This window comes from Belonocnema kinseyi, chromosome 2 (assembly GCF_010883055.1).
Source record: "Belonocnema kinseyi isolate 2016_QV_RU_SX_M_011 chromosome 2, B_treatae_v1, whole genome shotgun sequence".
Taxonomy (NCBI): domain Eukaryota; kingdom Metazoa; phylum Arthropoda; class Insecta; order Hymenoptera; family Cynipidae; genus Belonocnema; species Belonocnema kinseyi.
The window spans coordinates 60,156,872-60,172,102 of record NC_046658.1 but is presented as its reverse complement, the minus strand read 5'-3'; the positions used below and the strand labels follow the sequence as shown (position 1 = coordinate 60,172,102).

The following is a 15,231-nucleotide window of genomic DNA, read 5'->3' as shown; positions in this document are numbered from 1 at the left end:
TATTTGCGTTTCGATCCCTCCGAAATCAGTCCAAGGACATTTTAAGGTAATCCCCGACATTGGACTGAAAGCGAGAGTTTGGTGTAGTTAGATATACCAGAGCCGCGTTTTAGTTCCAGTGTCGGGGGTTGTAACCGCTCTCTCCCTACTCCCCTAAGAAATTGCGCGGGCCAACAGTTCTAGGAAGAAATAAACCGCGGCGAACTAAAACGCGGCTTTGGTGTATTTACATTTGGCATGACTATTTCTAGCATAATATTGCTTTCAGGCTATTTTCCTCGGGTTTTGATGTACTAAAAAGTAGCATTTATTGTCCCTTAATGGTCGTATAAAATTGGTAAAATTGCCTAAACTATATATTTATGTTCTAATGTATGTTCAACAAGTTTTCTACAAGTTTTACATTAATCAATGAAACAGACCTCTAATTATCGCCATTATAAATTTATATAAATTATATTCCTAGCGGGATGTGAAAAAAGCCAAGAGAGCATTTTTTTCGATCAGAAGTAATTGTGGATTTTGCTAAAAAAACTTTTAAAAATAATAGCAGAAATAAACAATAAGATTTTCTTAGAATAAAAAATCATACTCGAATTATTTAAATCAAACTTTATTTGTTTGAAATTTTTGATCATGTAAAACTGTAAAAAAACCCGCAATTTTCGACTTTTAAAATTAAAAATTATATTTTTCAAAAACGGTATGCGGGACGGTGGCGATGGTGAGCTGCGAGATATTCAGGCAGATCTCACTAATCGAACAGCTGGCCAGCAATAATATCTGCGAGAAACGGTAAGCAGTGTAACATCAACTGTGCCTGCTGAGGATTCTTTGGATAGCTTTAGCTATTTGCAGCTAACTGCCTCGACAGAAATGCCGTGGGAAAGCATCAAGTGGGATACCATAAGGAAAGAGGAATTGGTGCGTCTCTATTACGAAAGTGCGAAGTTTGAAACGAAAATGGAAAAAAGATACAATTTAAGAACGAAATTTGCTGCAGACTATCCTAATATACAAAAAGTCACACTGAGAGATCTTATCGCTAAGGTCAAGGATATCAGGACCAATCTACACTCGACAGAAGACCGAGCAATGGAGATTAAACAACAAGTTGATTTTGCGTGGAAAAAAGACGGCAATGAACATCAGTTAGAGGAAGCCGCGTCAAACGGTCAAGCAGGAGCAATTGATGTTCTTGCTCAACCTATTGATTATACAACACCACCACATCCTCCAAAGGTGGATGACCTTATACAACCAGAGGCAGAAGCAGAGGTTCAGCAACCAAAAAAGCAACGAAAATGGACATACGATATGAACAGAGATGTTATGCGAATTTATTTTTTGGCAAAGAAATGTAGGCAAAGTGTGAGGAGAGAACATCATTGACTCTTCTTACTTAAATAACCAAAGCTAACCACAGAAATAAATGAGCAGAATCTGGCAGATCAAAAACACTCAATACCTGTAAACAGATTGCTTTCGGCTGCTTTAATAGCCGCTATCAAAATGGAAGTGGAACAGCAGCTTCCTATTGATGAACTTCACTTCGAAGTTGTGGACAAGGAAGACTTCATTGAAGCTGAAGGCATATGTGCTAGGGATAATGAACATAATGTACACCTCAACAGAAAAATTTTACCTGCGTATTTGAACGTAACACAAACTATGTTAGAGCTGCAAACTTTTGTGTACTATGCAGCTCTGGCAACAGTTAGAACGTTGAGCCGCAGAACTAGGCCTGCAAATGCAGTTTTTGTCCCAACAAGGGTTCGAGATCCACCATAGAAAATCAGGTTGGATATGGATGTCAGCAAAGTAACGTGCAAATCGGGTCGATTAACTCAATATAAAAAAGGAAAAAGAACCAGAAAGCTGATAAACCATGTTACTAAAATCATCTACCTACGGCACATCGAGACATTAACACTAGCAATATTGGATGAGATTATGGACTCCCAACGGCAGAGACTTGATGTTCTTACTGTCAGACTGCGTCAGTACAAGAAAAGTACTGCACTAAGGCAACAAAATCGAAACTTTTAGACAGATGAAAGAAGGTTCTATCGTGATTTGGGTGTTATGATAACTATATATATGATTAAGATATGATTAACTACTGTTTGGGTGTTTGGGGCTAAATGAACAGATGCAATTTGGACACTGTGTGGTTCAAACTGGAGAAAGCAAGGGCAAGCAATATCCCTGAAATGCATCTGACAAGCATTACAGCTTTAGACGTTTCAGCGGTCTTGAAAAGAGCAAGTGAACATCCCTAGGATGACCAAACGACATGTTATAAAAGACGTCTTGGGGATGTCCCAAAGACGTCTCTATGAAATCCTTAATTTTTGTGCCAACTGGATATATAGAGTATAGACGCTGATACCATGACTCAAGCTGGTAAGCATCAAAGGAACTTACACATCGCATATATTGACTACAAGGAAACGTTCCTTTCAGTGCCGCATGGCTATTTCCTTGAAGTCATAAAACTTTACAAAATCTGCCTAGGTATTTTTTTTCTTCGTCATGCGATGAGGGTCTGGGATACAAAAATCAAGTATTTTGATCATGGATAACCAAGGATAACTAGATCAATACGCTTTACGACGGGTATATTTCAAGCAGACTCTTACAGTGCACTATGGTTCTGTTTAGCGTTGAACCCATTGAGCAAAACACTAAAAAGCAAGTCTCAAGGGTTTAGAATTCATGATAATGAGAATGGCCACGGGAAATAAATAAACTCCGCAATCCTCTCATATCTATTTGAATCTCAAATACCCAGAGGCGTAGCCAGGGGGTGGGCTTGGGTGGCTCAACCCCCCCCCCCCAAAACTAAGTATTTTTATTATTCAATTTCCTTTTCCCCCACTCTTTGCCTAAAGAGAAACCCGAAGCCCCCTCCGAAAAAATCGAGAAATTTTCTAAACGCAAATTAAAAGAAAAAAATCAGTTTTTGTCTGTAAAATATATGAAAAAATGTTGTACATTCAGATGTGGTGTGATACAAATAAGTGAAAAACAATGTTTAACAAAAACAATTTAAATGCCTGAAAATAAATAGTCTACAAATAAAAGTAGACTAAGCATGTTAGGATTTTCTTAAAAGTTGCCCATTTCCCTTTTTTTAGTAAACAATTTAAACTATTTAAATAAAAATTTTTTATTTAAATTATTAACTTTCTGTCGGAAACATTGTTCCTTAATCAAATAATACCCATTCATAATCGCTGCTGAATGGGCCCCAGAAAAAAATACTTTTGCCCATTAAAAAACTAATGTTCTCACTTCTCTTTCAAAAGTCAGCCTAACCAATGGGTGGAAGTCTGGAATTCCAGTCACAGATACCTACTTCAGAAGTCATCAAAACCCGTTCAAACGCAAGTGAATGGATTTTTCTTTTATACGAAACTCGATAAATTTCAATCCAAAAATATAATAGTAGCCTTTTTAAATAAAAATAGTTGGCTTTTCTTAATGAGTTCCATTCACTCAGTTTACATTTAGGCGAAAAAATGAGAAAAAGGGAAGTTTCTTGAAAACAGGAAAGTCTTAAATATGAAAGTGCTTTTTTACATTAATTAAGTTATTATTGAACTGTATCAGTGCAGGTCCAAATTTCGCAAATTTTGTTTAAATTTATTATCAGGAAACGTACTACTATCGGTAGGAAAATTCGAGTCCTCTGGCTTTGACGTAGAAAAAGTAAGTGAAAAAAACGATAGCTTAATGAAAGAGGGATTATTTTAAAAGTGCAAATGTTTTACGTTTATGAGCCGAAAAGTAATATTCCAACAAAAACTGTGTAGCTTACAGATTTGAAATTCTGATGAAAAATAAGGAAATTTGACAGCTTTTAAAGACAGTGAACTTTGGAGCATAGTTTTTTATTGAAAAAATAATAGGAAAAATCTGCAAAAAATCATGGTGATACTTTAAAAATTTCTGAATAAATATTCTTTCGTTTTTTATAAATAAATATGCAACTAAACTATCTTCGGTTGTAATGAAGATAACTAAGTGATTTAAATTGGAGGTAGTTAATTGAACTATCAGTAATAATTTACAATTTAAAAGAAGTATATGCTTCTTGTTATCTTCGTGAAAATTGCGATATTTGAAGTCAGTTTTTTATATAGGGAAGCAAGTGCCAGAAACCAGCATGGTGCTGTTTTTTCAGGGGATCGTCCTCGGTTTTCCTCAGCACGAACTACTCAAATCGTCCCTGCGAGCCTCACTTCGGTCTTCAAACTTTACCTCCGTGCTGAAGAAAACCCAGGACGATCCCTTGTAAAAGGCACCACGATGGTTTCTGGCACTTGCTTTCCCATTTAAAAAACTGACTACAAATATAGCAATTTTCACGAAGACAGCCAGAAGCACATACTTCTTTCAAATTGTAAATTATTACAGATAGTTTAACTAACTGCCTCGAATTTAAATAATTTCGTTACACAGTAATACAAGATGATAAATTTTAAATGTAGATGAATTTCATTTTTGTATTAAATTAAGTAAGTGACTTAATTTCAACCAGAAATGGAACTTAAGTGCAGTGTCTCCTATCTCATTATACAAGTAATATGATGATTAACTGACAGGTATGTTGAGTTTAGGATGATTTTCATTCGCGCGCCCTGAAATTCAATTTGTGCTGACAGAAAGGCGTGCGTGAAATGCGATGCGGCGATGTGCAAATACTTAGGCGGATTTTGGCGATTTTAGAAGAGGTGCCAAGAGAGCAGCTGAGAGTAACCAAAATGGTGTCGATAGCGCTGGCTGGATAGTATCGATCAACACTGAGCTCATGGTATAGTCGTTTCGTCAACGTTTCCTATTTTGATGTATATACTCAGATCTATAACGTAGTTTGATAATGAATAGAATAATCGTTCATATGGGATATAAAAAGATACAAAAAAGGATTGTAGATTTACGTTCTGTACCTGGTATTTCAACAATCAGCTAACTTAAATTAACCTATAAGTTTCATTTCAGACGCACGCGTTAACTAAAAGTCAACAATCTTTCTGTCTTAAATTAACCTATAAAGTACATTTTACGTACATAAAGCAGTTGACTTTCAACCAAGCGCGTTACTTAAAGTCATGTTATAAACATCAACTGACTTTCAACCGCCAAATGATCCTTTTGGTTACATCTGAAAGTCAACCGACTTTTTCTACTGAAATTCAGATTCTTGTATTACTGTGTATCTTCATTAGAACCGAAGATAGTTTAGTTGGATATTTATTTACAAAAAATGAACAATTATTTATTTAGAAATTTTCAAAGTATCACCATGATTTTTTCAGATTTTTCCTATTTTTTAAATAAAAAACTATGCTCCAAAGTACACTGTCTTTAAAAGCTGTCAAATTTCCTTACTTTTCATGAAATTTTCAGATCTGTAAGCTACAACGCCAGAGCCAGAGGACTCGAATTTTCTCGCCAATAGTAAATAACAGTTTATGGACGACCCCTGATTGTGTTCTATTAAATTAATTCGCATTTAAGTAGCAAATCGAGAAAAGGTGGAAGTTTGTTGACAATTTTCTTTGTTGAAAATATCTAATAGCGATAAATAAGAGGATATTTGTTTTGGTATGGAAATTGCGTAAAACTGGTAGAAGATGCATTATAAGTTAAATAAGTTCCTAAAAAAATTTACGAAGTTTTCAACCTGTAAGGAATGAAAATGTCAATTTTTTAATAAAAACATTAAAGAAAAAAAAAACATTTTTGGCCAAATTTTCTTTGCGTTTAAAATGTTTTGCAATTTGAATAATCTTTTTAATACATCAGGAAACAAAAAGAATGGTCTTCTAGCAATATTATGCTATACAAAATCATGCTGAATAAAAATATATAAAAAAATAATAATTTTAAACTACCTATAGAAATAAAAAATTCTACAAAAAAATTGTTTTTGTTACTTCGACTATTTTTTGTCTACTTTGAAAGTTGTTAACTTAACATTTTTGCGACTGTATCTTAGAAGTTACAATTATCAGATCGAGTCCTTCCAGGGATCAAAATTCATTATTTGACTCATACAAAAAAAATCAAAAGGGTTTTTGTTTTTGAAGAAAACGCTTTTCTGAACTCTTAAATATTAATTTTGTTTTCATTATTATTAAATTGACAGTGTCTAGTATTGCTGGAAATGGGTTAGTAGTATGGACAATTCTGTAATAGTAGACAAATCGTAAATATGATTTTTAATACGTTTTTTAAAATGTAATTAAGGCAAGTTTTTAATAATAATAAATCTAAATTGGCTTACGTAATAACGGACGTAATTGGAACACGAAAAATTCGATCATCGATTGTGTTCACAGTAACTATCACTCCAGTCAAAGCTTCTTGCAAAAAGACGTTGACAGTCATCATAAGATTATCCCCATCTCTCTTGAATATATCATGAGGGCGATCCTCCGTAATGAAAATTACGTCCGCTATGCCGAATTATACTATTAGTTTAATGGATATCAAATATACACTAAAAATATAAGGGACCCCGCACAAAATATTCGGAAAAAGCCATTCTGTGAAATTCTCTTATTACGATTTTGGATAAGTATTAACAGGAACATCAGATAACGGGACTTGAACGCACATCGGCCTAAAACCCTTTTCCATACATTTTTTGTCGGGTCCTTTATAATTTTATATGTATATAAAACATATAAATAAACATACTTCAGAAGAGAACCGATTTTATTTTCAAATAATAATTTGAGGTCTACCATACACTACGTTACAAATTTTGAGCCCCCCCCCCCCCCCCCCCCCCCCCCCCCAGCCTACGTTAACAATCGTTGACAATCGACCCAAAATTCTCTCAAAATAGTAAAAACAGGGTGATTTTTCACAAAAATAAGGGGAATGAATTCATTCCAATCAAATTAATGCATATAGGACATTGAATTCAATAGAAATCGCTTTAAATTCCTCAGATTTTAAGTCGAAATATATTCATTTTTTACAAAAATAGTTGAATTTCAAAACAAAAAAGATTTGAAGCCAAAAAGACAAATTTGAAAAAAATGAATTTTTAACAAAGAGTTTCATTAATAACCAAATAGTTAAACTTTCAAGCAAGAGGCAATTTTTCAAGAAAATAGCTGAACTTTTAACCAAATAGTTACATTTTTAAGACAAAAGGACGAATTTTTGGTAAAACAGTTTAATTTTCATGAAAAAATTTCAACTTCCAGCAAGAAAGATGACTTTTCTACCATTAAAGTTCAACTTTCAATACATAAGGATAAATTTTTAACAAAACTTTTAAATGTTCGATCAATTATCTAAATTAAAAAAAGGATTCAAATTCAACCAATAATAGAAAAATTGTCAATTCAAAAAGCAGATTTTTTTTTAAGAATGTTGAATTTTCAACAAAAAAGTTAATTTTTAACCAAGAAAGATGTCTTTTCTACCCTAAAAGATAAATTTTAACCCTGTTGAATTAAATAAAAACAAAATTCTGTAACAAAACCGTTGACACTTCAACCATATAGATCAATCTTTAATCAAGAAGGATGAATTTTAACCAAATAGTTTAATTTTCAAATAAACAATATATTTTTTGAAACCGCACATGCATCCGTAAAATTTTCAGTTTAAAACATTAGTTTGAAACAAAAATAATGAATTTTCAACCAGTTTAATTAAACTAAAAAATAATTTTTACTAAATAGTTGAATCCTCAACGAACAAGATACATGTTTAGCAAATTTTGTCAACCAAGCAAAAGAGATTTTCGTTCAAAATAAAAAGTATTGAAATTAAGCCAAGAAAGATGCATTTTCAATAAAATAGTTGAATACACAACCAAAACTGATTAATTTTTCTAAGAATTATATGAATTCTAAACTACAAAAGACCAATTTTTAATTAATAATTTTCAACAAAAATTATAAATCTTTAAAAAATCATTTTCAACAAAAGTGTTCAACATTTAAACCAAAAGATAATTTTTTAAACAACAAGGTCAATAATTTTATAAAAATGAAATAGTTACATTTTCAACCAAAGATATGAATCTTCAACCAAAAGGATGACTTTTTAACAAAATAATTCAGTGAGATGAATTCCCAAATAAAAAATAAAATAGTAGACTTTTTAAGGAAAAATAGTTAGATTTTCTTAGTTCATAACGTTGAAACAATACCCCCGCCCATATTGGTAACGTAGTTTATAAACGGCCCGCATTTAGTTAAATGAAAGATCGTTTAAAAATATTGTTTTAATGTCCAGAAAATAAATTCACCAGGTATTTTTGTGGGTCCTTGGTCACCTTCTTCAGGAAAAACGATTTTAGTTCCCACTGGTAATCCAGGCTTGATGGGTATTGAAAGAATTTTTTCCCTCAATACAGTGTTGGATTTGTCATCGCCCACTAATATGAGTCTTTGTATTTTCATCTTTTTCAAACCACCAAAAAATATCTACATATATTTATAGAAAATCATTTATTTGAAAACAATCGAATAAATAAAATCTCAAAGTAAATTGAAGAAACAGATTTTTTTAATGATCATCAGATAAAAGTTTTTGCTTTAATTTTTTAATAAAGTTTTAAATAACAAATTAGAAAGTATGCAAACAAGAAAATGTTATAATTTTTTAAGTATGAAAATGTAATCAGAATTTAAAAATGTGCAACCTCTCAGACATGATTTAATCAAAAACGTAATTGAACCTCGGATAAAGTCAAGTATAAGGGCTTGATTAAGGGCTCTTCTTTGCACTTGATTCCGCGTCCTTCCAGAGTTTCATAAATGGGCAAAGGATGTTCAAGGATATCCAATAAATCAGCATACGGACTCGTCGTTCCAAAGAATTCTCTTTTAGTTACATTTTTTAAATAAATTATGAATACATTCTATTTATTATTATTTTTTAATAATCAGTAGAAAGCTGTGGTTATCTGTGCTTTTGTTCCATTCTAAAATGATATTTCTCGCTGCTAAATTAGAAACGCCTAAAACCGGGTACTTAATTTTAAAATACAATTCTAGCTTAGCATATTTAAAAACCCTTTTCAGCATTGATTGAACCATGGATGTCGGTACATTTTGTTAAACATCGGTAATAGCAATAGTGGGTTTGAGCGTTCATCCATTGAACTCCCCTATAAACTACCTTCTGGTAGTTTATAGTGGGCACACAATTTTGGCCACGTTTTTAGGACATCGTTGCGACATCTTTACGAAAATCTTACGACATCCTATGCTCATGTCGTTACGGAGTCTTTACGGCATGGACATAGGATATCGTAAAATTGTCGTAAAGTTGTCGTAACGATGTCGTAATGATGTCGCCAAATTTTGTGCCAACTGGGATGCTTATGTTATCCAGGAAAAATATTTTCAAGGTTGTTAAGGCGTTTCAATATCGTCAATGTTTTATCAACTTTAACGAGAACGGAAAAATAATGAAATTATACTACGATTAAACCTAAAAAAATTTCTTACATTAAGCATTAGGGTGGCTCGAAAAGACCCTGAAAAAATACAGATTTTCAATTAACGTTCTCTAGGAGAAAAATGTATGTTTAATTGAACATTCAGATTTTCAATAACAATTTTCAAATCATTTAGAATAAAGAAAGGATTTTTTCAGATGTTTAAGATTTTCTTGCTGATGACAATACATTAGAAAAAATGTAATAAATCTGGGACATCATAAATGTAAACACAGCAAATTAAAAAAAAGTGAGGTTTGTCTTATTTGAATTATCTTTTTCAGCTAAAACTTAAGGACATTCATTACATCTGAGGACTTTTTTCTGATATAAATACATTAGGAAAGAAATGTGTAAATCTATATACGTAATCAAAAGAAAAAAGATGACCTATTTTCCAAAAAGTTACTTTGTTGTTTTTCCAAATTGTTCTATTCCAGATTGATTTAAAAGCATCCTTTCTACGTTCGAAAGCTTTTTACAGGTGAAAATACACAAGAAAAAAATAATGTCAAAAATTAAAAAATAATTATTTTTTAAACATGCTGGCTCCGTTTTTTCGATTCTCTAGACTTGCCATTTTTTTCTTAAAGGATAATTTAGAAATACACGAAATAACATTTTTAAAATAGACTAGCTTTTGTTTTTAGGTTACATATTTTTTCTCTAGTGTACTTTTACCTGTAGAGTGCCATTAGATGTTGTAAATGCTATTTAGAGTCAGCTAAAAAAGATAATTTAGAAGACACAAAACTCAGCTTTCCCATGAAATACCTGAAAAAGTCAATTCTTTTTTCCTGTGGTTGTTTTTGAAGTCTGCAGGTTTCATTAAACATAAATTATTGCCTATAGAACGTTCATTAAATAGCTATAAAAATAATGCATATTTTCCTAATGCGAAAGTAGAACGCGTCCATCATACAAAAAAAAGTTAATTCTAATTTTTCAGGGTACTATACACTACTCTTTGACATAGTTCCAATTTCGATTTCCATAATATTGATCTTTTTTTACCTACCCTGTTAGGTCAGAGTATAAAAAAGCGCAAATAACATAATCCAACCAATTTTATTTCACAGAGTTTCAGAAAATTAAAACTTGAAACAATTTTTTTTTTAATTCATAATTTTCAGTTATTGTTTGTCATTCAAAAATTGTGTGAAGTTCTCTTTAATTATTGGACCCACATATTGCTTTTATCTAGAGATCCGCAAGGGAGAGCTGAGACACGGATTACTCAAAATCTGATTGGCGCCACTGTACCGGAAATAGTTAAACTTTTGTAAATTTTGATTGGTATGAGTTGGTGCTATCTTCAAATCACAATTTTATTTTTAAGAGGATTTAACACAGAATAGAGACAACACTCAAACAAGAACATTATTAAATTATTGGGTTAGGAGAAAATAGTGTTCACTTTGAAGCAAATATATTTCAAAATTTTCATAAGCAAAAGAATTAATAAAAAATAAAACTTTAAACTTGTCGCGCCCCATGAAAATATCAAAGTGTCGGTGCATCGGCGACTATTGAAGGGTGGAACGTGTCTTAACTCTCCCTAGAGGATCTCTATTTTTATCAAAATGTGCAACTTTTTTTTTTAAACAAAAGACTGAACAGAACATAATAAACGATTAATAATCTAGAAAATTCTCTTAAAATATCTTAAAATTTATTTTTCAAAATGAAAAATCATTTGAAATTTGCATAGACCTCATAAGAAAAAAAATGTATTCTTTTGAAACAAAGTCTAAATAGCCACTAAAAGTCATATTCACGCAGTGACGCAACCAATGAAGTTTTCTACAACAATGAATACGAGATTTCATTACATCAACTGTTTAATAGGATTTGATTGCATCTCTTAAATATCTGCATTTTCATGCTATGGGACTCTAATAAAAAATGTATGAGGTTTAGATAAAAAGGGAGATTAGATAGAATGAAATTTTAAAAAAGGGAAAACATGTGGAATTTAGGAATTCAAATAGATGACCTGTAGGTTTTTAATGGTTCCCCATGGAAAACGTAGGGTTGTATATAATCTTGTGGTCCTGGTACACCTCTCTTTAAACCTTCCTCGCCGTACTGATCATAAACGGCCCGCTTGAGAGGATCCGACAGGACGTCGTATGCTTCTGCAATCAAACCGAAAACAGCCTCGATGCTTTTATCCTTTTGCCTCTCTGGATTATATTGAATGGCCAAGCGTCTAAACCTGAAAGAAGCATTCACCGCTTATTTTATGAGTCTTACTTGCGAGAGGCTGGTCACTCAGAAATCAGGGAATCATGCTAACAATGACTGCCACCGGAATAACAAAGATTTCTTAAAGACCTCTGTCGGACTAACTCCAGATTTCTTGTGACTTACCACGAGATTCCCTCGAAAAGTTAATCGCGCGGTTCTCGAAACAGATCTCTCGAGTTTTCCCGACAGAGTTACGAATCCTTCCGACGGGGATTTCGCCGAACCGGCCAGCTGGAGCGAGGCTTTGCGTGACGCACAGAGACTTACTGAGACTAACTGCGGGACTAACCAAAGAACAACGCAATAGAATTTAGAGATTCCTATTAACCTCCACAGGGTCTTTCGTCAGTCCGGGATTCACCTGAAATCTCAGTGACCAGCCCCTCGCTTACTTGAGTCCAAATCCGAAATTGTACGTATTTCTATTTCATTTAAATTTGTTAGAAAAGGAGATATTTGTCTAAAAAGGCCTAATTCAAAATATATATGAAATAAAAATATTCTTTATTAAGATATTACATTTGAAAGAATATTATCTTTTTAAAATTATTTGATGACATTAGTGCATGAATTTTATATATTTTTCTACTAAATACTGTATACAATTCTCAAAATATTAGTAGATATGAACACAATTTTTGGATGCTTCACTTTTGAGGAAAAAAAAATTTTTGTTTTAAGTATCAAAATCCCTATTCAAACAACTCTGTGACCTTAAAACGTCATATCCTATAAAATGCTTCACCAATCAGAATACTGCTATACAGTGGCTTCATTGATTAAGGGAGTATCCAGCTGACAACTAGCGAAAAAATTTGAAACCATTCACATGTCGAACTTTGCACATTCGCACTTCTACACTTTACAACTTCCGATTTTAGTGAAATTCTAAATATTTTGAATACCTTTTTCGTCATTTTTTCATACTTTTTAAACGCGGTTTAAATAATAAACGCGAAAATATGTTTACTGCAATCACTAGAGGCTATATTATTTTCCCCATTAACTGTGCTATAATCAGACTGATGTTTACTTCAGACGCTGGCCCATTCAGAATGTCTTATCTTCCCGCAACTTAATGAAAAGTACAATTTTAAACATTGAAAAATATCAAACTTATTTTATAAAACTTTCCTCAAGTAGTTATATAATATCAACTAATATCAAAATAAAAACATTAAAATGGAAATTAAATCGATTTAAATCTGGTATATATGAGACATCTTCTATGAAAATAATTTTTATGCTAATAACAAATTTGTTGCATAATGGCTATTTAAAAATATATTAAATATTGATATCGTTTATAAAGGTATTACATTTGAAGAAATAATATCTTTTTGAAAGAATTTAATTCTCAAATGTACACATGAAAAACTAAGATACAAATGTAAACGATACATTTATGTGACATTTTCATGAAAAATAACTTCTGTGCATGTAATCTAATTTCGGAAAGTATGACAAAAATTCATCACTAGTTTCATTAAATCCATCCTTACACTTTTGCTATTTTCGTATACTTTTTAAAATAGAATTTTTGAAAAAAGGCCTATTTCAAAATGTAATGAATAAGGGTCATTCCAAAGATATTTTTTTCAAATTCTGGACAAAATTCTGCGCGACCATGTCAGCAATTTAGCTGGCGATTTTTTCCCTAATCGTGCACGGAGAGAAATTTTAAGAGATAATTCACAGAAGCGCGTGATTTTACAGATTCAATTTTTACCTGATTTAACGTCTCGGACCCTGCGATTTAAAAGCATAGAATTCGAGACCTGATGATCATTGTCACATAAATTCTGAGGTAGCGTGAATTTTTGTAATGATCCTACTTTTACGGCTTTCATGATATATTATCTTAAATATTGCTTTTATATAAAAATATCCTAGTCGTAAAAAACGATAAAAAATTAAAATTACGCAGATTTTTCATGATTTTGTTCAAGAAACAAACTATTTATTAAAAAGAATGCAGATGAGAGAAAAATACTTATCACGATAAAAATAAAACTTTTGTAATTTAAAAAATTCATGAAGAAAGGTGTTATTATTCATAATAACATAGTAATAGAATCAATTTCTTTCGAAAGAAATTAATGATTTTATCAAATTGTTTACTTGCGGTATTTTGCTGTATTTTTTGGTCAATAATATTTAGAAACATCAATTATTGTCAGAAAAGCGGGTTCGGATCAAGCCACAAGTGGCAAGTAACATTGCGGCACGTATAACCACATATCAATATATGCGACAAGTCACTTCAGAGAAATAATGTTTCGTGGGAGGGAGGGGGGCAGGAATACATTACTGTGGTTGGTTATATAAATAATTCAAATCACACCTCTAATTTGCGATAATTTTTTGTGGACTTTTAATTTTTCCGAATGAGAGATGCCACAATGTAACTATTCGCGACTGTATGACATGCCGTAAAATGTAATTATTATTATTTAGGTATTGCATATTTTTATTTTTATCATATTTATTTTGTTATTTATATTTTATTATTATTAATTTATTACCACATACACATTCACCGGTTCAAGTGAAATAAAAAAATTCTTCAGTATTATTATATTGAATTATTTTATGAACATTTTTACCAGAAAAAGAACACGAAAAACAAAAATTTTATCAAATCAAAATTGATTTTTTTTCTAAAAAATTATTGACTTTCGAGGCTTTTCACTTATTTCCACGCTATCCTGGAGATCGAGTAAGAAGGGGGAAAGTAAAGAGAATTTTTTTTTCGTCGAAATATAATTATTCAGAAAGTGAAGAAAAATGCACTTTTGTTAATATGTACCTAAAGTTGCAAAAGAGAAATGCTTTACGTTTATTTTTTGTATGATCTTTTTAATAAACTAAGAAAACACGTATATATTGTTAAATATATTTTTTTCTTGTTTTTACTGATCCTGAAGCATGAGCTATTTTATATAAGAACCTTAAAAACCCTTCACTGACAATTATAATTATCCTGGAGGTAAGTATGAAATCAAATACTGATAAAGTATTTATGAGCAGATTTGTTATAGATAACTGTTAACAAACTATCTGTTCATTAGTAAAAAACACATATTACATATTTTTAATGCATCCAAATAATTTTTCTTTGCCACAAAAGTGCTCAAAAAGTACTTAAAAATGGCGATCGTTATATTTTGTTATAAAAAATTATTTAAAAACTACTTGCTTATTGATAAAAAAGATATTACATATTTTAAATAAATTAAAATCACTTCTTTGCCACAAAAATACTAAAAAGTGGTCAAAGAGTGATCAGAAGTTTTGACAGCAAGATTTTTGTACACAACATTGTTTGTTTATCAATGGCAAAAGACTTATTTAGAAGTATGCGTGGACCTTGTATTATTATACGAGGGTAGTTCAATAAGTCACTGGGGGCTAAATCTAGTGAATACGGTGGGTGTTCGACCAATTCGAATTTTAGTTCTTCAATTTTAGCCATTGAAACGAAGCATGTGTGAACTCGG

At 31.7% G+C, this 15,231-nt stretch overlaps 1 protein-coding gene across 1 annotated transcript in view; it reads right to left on the bottom strand.

Moving 5' to 3' along the window:
* Positions 1–15,231, bottom strand: part of LOC117167797 (dnaJ homolog subfamily B member 13-like) — an 18,995-nt gene that overhangs the window by 1,530 nt on the left and 2,234 nt on the right. Inside the window, exons 2-5 of the mRNA XM_033352991.1 lie at positions 11,478–11,699; positions 8,717–8,861; positions 8,285–8,462; positions 6,296–6,467 (exon numbers count right to left, since the gene is read on the bottom strand). Coding sequence (XP_033208882.1) covers positions 6,296–6,467; positions 8,285–8,462; positions 8,717–8,861; positions 11,478–11,699 — 717 coding nt within the window. The remainder of the gene's footprint in view (positions 1–6,295; positions 6,468–8,284; positions 8,463–8,716; positions 8,862–11,477; positions 11,700–15,231) is intronic.